This window comes from Nanorana parkeri, unplaced genomic scaffold (assembly GCF_000935625.1).
Source record: "Nanorana parkeri isolate BGI_ZX_2015 unplaced genomic scaffold, ASM93562v1 scaffold616, whole genome shotgun sequence".
Classification (NCBI taxonomy): Eukaryota; Metazoa; Chordata; class Amphibia; order Anura; family Dicroglossidae; genus Nanorana; species Nanorana parkeri.
This window is the reverse complement of record NW_017306884.1, coordinates 883,368-890,434: the sequence shown is the minus strand read 5'-3', so window position 1 is coordinate 890,434 and position 7,067 is coordinate 883,368. Positions and strand designations below refer to the sequence as shown.

The 7,067-nt window shown below is 40.9% G+C and overlaps 1 protein-coding gene across 5 annotated transcripts in view; it reads left to right on the top strand.

The window, feature by feature from the left end:
• Positions 1-7,067, top strand: part of SEPT7 (septin 7) — a 119,220-nt gene that overhangs the window by 96,399 nt on the left and 15,754 nt on the right. For all 5 annotated transcript variants that reach the window (XM_018562947.1, XM_018562948.1, XM_018562944.1 and 2 more), the window contains exon 10: positions 6,876-6,927. In XM_018562947.1, coding sequence (XP_018418449.1) covers positions 6,876-6,927 — 52 coding nt within the window. The remainder of the gene's footprint in view (positions 1-6,875; positions 6,928-7,067) is intronic.

Below are 7,067 nucleotides of genomic sequence, written 5' to 3'. Positions count from 1 at the left end.
AAATAGTATATATTATTGTTTGTTGTTGTTATATATTATTTTGATTTTATTAGTATTTTTTTTTTACATTTTACGTCAAGTGATGCAACTGTAAAATTTCTGGACTCGCACATGCGCAGTAGCCTGTGATATTTCTGGACTTGCTGAGCCGATCCTGTAAGTCCAGAAATTGAGTGGGTCCATACAGGTAAGAGAACACCAGCACCTGCTGCACACAACACAGTCAGCTGCTGCTGTGTAAGTCTCTGTTCACGCCTAGGCAACGGCGTTTTTTATGCATGTTTTTTGTGCGCTTTTTGCATGTTTTTATGCGCATAACGTTGCATGTTTTTGGGAGTAGTATGTAGCTCATTGAGGTTAATGAGCAAAAACACAGCACCCACACGTCAAGCGTTTCCTATTGAGTCTATGGGGCCAAAAAGGGCTCTAATATGCCCTCAGAAAAGCTCAGGGACTTTTTTGCTTATTGCAACAAAACGCTCAGATGTGAACAGGGCCATAGAAATGAATGGGATTTTTTTTGGGGGGGGCATATTTTTTGAGCGTTTTTTATGACAAAAAGTGCTACAAAACGCTCGGTGTGAACCAGGCCTGTCACAGCTCTGCGAACACAGCAATCCGCTCTCGCTGTGATAACAGAACTGTGACCACCTAATCTGCTGTTGAGCGTCTGCCTCGGATCCCGAAGGACCCATCCACAGCAGTAACTTAATGAGCTGCTGCTCCCTTCAATGACCAGTGCTCATTGTTCCGCATGACCGGATTAACCATTCATCGGTCGTTAACAAACTGAACGATAGTGATGGGGTAATCCTGTCGTTGGTCGGGAAGGGGTTTAATATAGTTTCACTTTAATTGGGGGGTCCTGACTTTCCCTGGCTAAGTGGTCATGCAACTGCCATTGCATTATCCAAAGATCAGATTTACTGGCCACAAAGAGCACTGTCATTGGGTAATGTGGCTATGCTTACCCAAATATGTTAAGCTCTCCTCTCCCAGTTTGTCCTCTCTGGATTACTTTTAGTGGGTTCCCCGTAATTTATACAAGATGCCTAAACCACTTGATGGCATTCCATTTTAAAAGAGGAGCAGTTCACTTCAAGGCACTTTTAAAGTTTGTACTTTTTCTATCCAGCTGTCTTCCATAGCTCATATCCAGACGACAAAGAGAAAAAAAAAAAACACATTAACTAGTAAACTTGAGGCTTTGTCTCAGCACTTTAGCCTGGCCATAGATGGGGAGAGGTCTCGGCACAAAAGATGGGATGTGAGGCATCTGCATCATGCTAGTTACAACAGAAGGAAGGTTGCAACGGGTCCTGCACTGTTTCAGCTAACATGTAAATGTCATGCAATGACAGTATCTTTCTCTTTTCTTTTTTGGAAGGAAAGTATCATTGCCCACTTGGCACACAGATTATGGAACAAATTGGTAAATCTCTGTGGATTAACAAGTGCTTCCAATGACTGAAAGTGCTCATAGATGTAAGTTTCCATAAAGGAACGTTGTTTTTTTTTTCTATGGGACTTTAAATTACATTTTAAAGTCCCATAAAAAAGCTTTTTGATATTTGGAAACTTAGTATTTGAGGGATGCGGTGTCGGCACACCGCAAATCAGCGACAGCCCACCATTAATCGGCGACAGCTTGTTAGACAGTGCTCATAATTATTAGAGATCCGGTGTAGCCCAGTTCTGCCAGATCATTACAAAAAGATTCTCACATCTGTGGCAGTAGTTACAAGAATAGTTTAGTGTATGTGCAGCCTTATACCTCTCTTACAAAAAATCAATGCAACCATTCCAGCTTTCTTCATCTTCTAAATATTATTTTGGGTTACCTGTAATCTTCAAACCTTACAGAAGGAATCTACCTTTTTTTTCCCCCCTTTTTCAGAACACCGTGACAATCTTTATTTCTAAAAATGTGGGTTTCACGTTCACAATAAATATCTTAAGGGCGTGTTAGTAAGTTCAGGGCAATAGTGCTAAATGTATGCAGTGTGTGCCGTAAACGGAGATGTCACTTCCAGTCCCCCTCATTGAAAAACACTATTTTGTACACAGCTGTGCCACCTGCCCTAATAGTTAGTTTTTCCACTTAAGGCAGAGTATGTTTACACCCCTACCACTGTACCAGATAGCATGCAGTAGCAGCCTATTTACTTTGTACTTGTATGGTATGTTTTTATTTAGGGATGCACCGATACCGATACAAGCATCGGTATCGACCACGATACCGAGTATTTGCATGAGTACTCGTGCAAATACTCCAAAACATAAAACGAGTACCTGTGCGCGTCCGCCATCTTCAGGGACCCGGATCCGCCGCACACAGAACCTCCATCGCGTCTTCAATCAAGCAAGATGGCCGCGACCGCCTCTGTCATCTGCTCCATTCTGACCTCTTCTCCCGCTGATTGGATGATTGACAGGCTTCCTCTGTATCCAATTCTGCATACCTGGCTTTATATTATAAAGTTCTTATAATATAAAGCCAGGTATGCAGAATTGGATATAGCTGTGCCACACTACAGAGTGTTCATGTTCTTCATAATAAGAAACGGACCTAAAATTATGGTTTTGTATTGCTTTAGAAAAAATTTGACCTGTCCCTTTAAGAAAAAGTATCGGTAATTGTTATCGGCGAGTATTTGGAAAAAAGTATCGGTACTCGTACTCGGCCTTAAAAAAGTGGTATCGGTGCATCCCTAGTTTTTTTGTGTTTGGTGGCTCGTAAAACCCAACTGTTATTTCTAACTGCAGTTCAGCGCTGGAGTGTTAAATAGTGCAGCATTTAAGACATGGCTTATTAGGTGTTAAAGATTTGTACAGCCTTGGTATAAAGTAAGCAAAAACTTAGTAGATGTTTCATGGCCTGCAATGAACCATACTTACTGTGAGTGTAAGACAGCAGAGGTGTACAGTAGTGTGGGTCTGGTCTTTACAGTATTGCCATATTTTATTTTAAAAGCAACCCTTTTGTACTGTTTGCAAATTTTTAGAAATAACTCCAAAATGGTAAAAAGGTGGATCTGCCATACAGCTAAATAAATCTCTGTAGTACTAAAAAAAAATGTTCTCATCACGGGTCCATGAGCATACACTTTCGCAGTGTTTTGTGATCTCTGCTTGAAATGTTGTCTCTATTTTGTCCACAAAATGTTCAGTGTGGAAAGAGTCATTTCAAGGGTTGAACTGCTTAAACAGAGGAAGTACTTTGGCTCTTTGATGTGTTTGGCTGGCAGGAAACGGAGCTCTGGCATCAAAAATCAAACAGCTGCACTAAATGAAAGAACTACTTCAACTTTCAAGTTTTGGCAATCTGATACCTTTTTGTTTAATTTTTAGTTTTTCTTTTCTTTTAGTTTTATTTCTTAAAAAAATGTTTCATTGGTTGTGAAATAGATCCTACTTCATGTTAGGCATTTCAATTCTCCTTTTGGCTTCTATTTCCACCAAGTTTTGTGTTCAGAGAACTGTATGTTGTCATTTAGGATGTTTCTATACAGATGTATGTACGAAAAAGACAAGGCTAGTTTTAGGGAAGATGGTTGGTTGATAATGAGCCATTAACATTATGCATGATCTTCTTTAACTAGTATGGCAGTGTAACACTTTATTAAACTCCTTCTTAAATGGTAACCTGTATTCATTACATTTAGCAGACTTGAATATCTTACTTTGGTTTCCACCTAAAACATGGCAGGTTAAATTTTATCCAATCTAATTTCATATGTTGCAGTTTACCAGTCCTTAAAGGAGAACTATGAGATGAGTGATTTCCACTCACCTCATAGTTCTAACCCGACCTGTGACAATGAGACTGTCACAGGTCGGCTCAGTAGATCGGGAGGTGAGGGAACACATACCGGGTTCCCTCACCTCTCGATCCTGTCACGGCTCTCTGACATGACAGGGGAGGGGCTGGATTCCCCTCTCCCTGCTCCGATCTGCCAGCGCTGACTGGCGGAACGGACGGGGGAGGGGGCGGGTACAGCTGGCTCTGCCTCTAGATAGGCAGAGCCAGCTGTCACTCACGCAGCTGGGCGGATCCCGTCATCTACGTCGGGATCCGCTCCAGGTGCGGCGTCTCAGTATACCGCGAGCTGAGCTTAGGGTGACGGGAGGACGCCAGTTTGTGTCCTCCCGTTACCCTAAGGAGAACTATGGGGAAAAACACTGACCCCATAGTTCTCCTTTAACATGTGTTGCTGCATTAGTTTTCTTTTTGCAGGCTTTTTCCTCTATTTTCCTCTAAGCTGTGAAAAATACTTGTCTCTTCATGTGTTTGTTTGCTATGGGGCATCCATAGTTGTCGCAGTGAATTCATGGGACTAGTATTTTACACAATAACTCCCCAGTAAGGAGAGTTAAAAAAAGGATCTAACTCAGGGGCAGGCAACCGTAGCACTCCAGCTGTTGTCAAACTACACCATGTGGTTTTGCAAGCCAAAGGCATGATGGGATTTGTAGTTTTACTGCAGATGGAGTGCCGAGGCTGCCTACCCCTGGTCTATCTCTTACCCCCACCATTCCCCAAAAAATAGCAAAGAAAACAAAAATGCCTAGATATGCAACTTTGGTCATAGCAGTGCCCCAGCTTGTGTTGGAAGCGTAATGTGGCCTAGCCACTATGTAGATTGTGTGTTAATTTCTTAATGATGGTGAATATGATGAGATAACTTTTTGCCTGCAAACATGGCTGCCTCATCTTCCATCTCTCCCACAATTTAATTTGTGTTTGGGAAATTATAGGTTGCATTTAGATTTTTTTTTTGTCCCCAAAAAATTGGAACACAAAACTAATTTTGTATGTGGCTTTTAGGTTTGTAAAACATAGGAGCTCTTTTCCGCTTAACAGCTCACCTGAAAATTCTGTCTGTCACCACACCGCAGCAGAGGTGTGGTGCATAGAAAGTAATGAAATGTCATTTTGTGACATTTCAATGAGGTAAAAAATAAAAAAAGGAACCTTGCATGTGACAATGCAAGGCCTCGCCTCCCACCGGACACCAACAGCCATGCTAAAATGACTTGTTTAGGGTGCAGGCTGTGGTGAATGAGCCCTTTATATTGTGTATGTTGCCCACTTAGATGATGGTCATTTCACAAGAAAGGAATTGTGAATAGTTTGGTGACTAGATCATAGTTGTATGACCATCAAATATAATTGCCACCAACACATTTATTGATTAAGCATCCAGTTCATCTAGGAGAAAATGTACAGTGCCAAATGGTATGTATCATTAAAATACATTTTTTCCCCCATCCTGTGTAGGTAGTGCAGAGGTAGCTTCAAAAATAGAATTTGCTCAATGAGTCAGTGGAGGTTTTCCTGTATATGCGTGAAAATGTCATGTACAAGATATCTTATTATGCTAAACCTGTGGTAATGGGCTTTTGTTCACGTCACAAATGCTTTTCTTCTTCTGCTTTTCAAATGCTTTTACAAGTCAATAAAAAAATTCAAAGGGAATTTTTAATTGTAAAGCAGATTGCTGCAGGTCAGGAAGGTTTTATCCCAATTTGGTTGCAATAGTAGAAATACACTTTTGGCAATCACAGGATTAATCAGTAACCATTGAAACATTCCCCTTACAGCAATCTGCAGTCTCCTCCCGGAGGCCGCAGCTGCAAACCTTGCACGTATATAAACGTACTTCCAGCATGGGGGCATCCCAGGTGAATGTTTTGTACAGATTCTGGGCAGGTGGGAGACAAAGTACCAGTTAACGTGAGTATGTTTGCCATCCCAAGAAAAGAACAAGGCAATGGCAAATGGCTGAGCTATGCCTTGAGATCAGGTAAAGGCAGGGCCCTGTAACATAATGAAACGAGAGCTGACCTTAGACTATTAGATTGGTTGGTTGTTTGCTTGTTTTTAGTCAGCATGTGGGCTGAATGAAAAAGAAAAATGAACAGGTCCCTCCTTCCAGGCTAAACAGTATGGATGGACGAATCTCTGTCTGTGTCTATTGTATATTGGCACCTGCCGCTGTCAGCATACATGAACTGTAATCACTGGTCGAAAATGTTTGCCCTGGCAATTTCAACAAGTCTTTTAAGTAATCGACTTTTGCCTGACCACACACTGCGAATTTCAGCCAATTTCTGTGAATTGGCCAAAATTCTAAATGTATGGCCAGCCTTAACAGGAAAGGGGCACACAAGAAGCATTTTTTTGACCAGTGAAGGTGGTAGCATTTAATTTTATAGGCTTAAAAACAGGTTCACTTTAGGACTTTCTCTGTCTCAACTACCACTCTGGTACATGTGTGGTGGTGTTCTTCAATAATGTGCCCTGCACCATATGCGTGGTAATCCCCTGCCTGGACAACACATAACTGTCAGATTTTCAGATTTGATTAACAACTTGGATGGCCAAAGTTTCCGAAGTCTCATGTGGCCTGATGTGCATGTGTACGGGCAGTATTGTGTGTATGAACAGTGATTACCATGTCTAGTCACTAATTGACAATGACAAGTCCCCTCTCATGTAGAAGCAGACAAGTCTGAATTGTCTAAGGGAGCACAATGTACACATTCTTAGTATTCCTTTATCTCTGGTGGTGCAAGGCAGGTTGTGGATCCAAATGGTGGCGTCTCTTCAAAGATAGCATTGTTTCTGTAGCTTGTCAATATACAAACATGAAGACCTAATGTTTTCTTTTTCTGCATTTTGGGTTTGTGGGGTTTTAAATTTTTTGTAAAATGTTGGTTGTTTTCTAACTAAGTGCAGTGCCCTTATTGTCTGTGCTTTTACCATCTTCTAATGTAACAGGAAGTACATGTGAAATAACATGGATTCTGTTAGAGACTTTCCGTACATAATCACGCTTCTTACAATTCTGTTTTTTTAACCCCTTTAACAGTTGAAAACAGTGAACACTGTGACTTCACTATTCTACGGAACATGTTGATAAGGTAAATACATCCTTAATAAATACAAGATTTCACCATGTCATGAAGCATTTCTAATATATCACAGCACCTTCATGTAATACAGACCTGTGTATGTATGTATATACAGTGTGCATGTGTGTAAAATATATATATATATATAT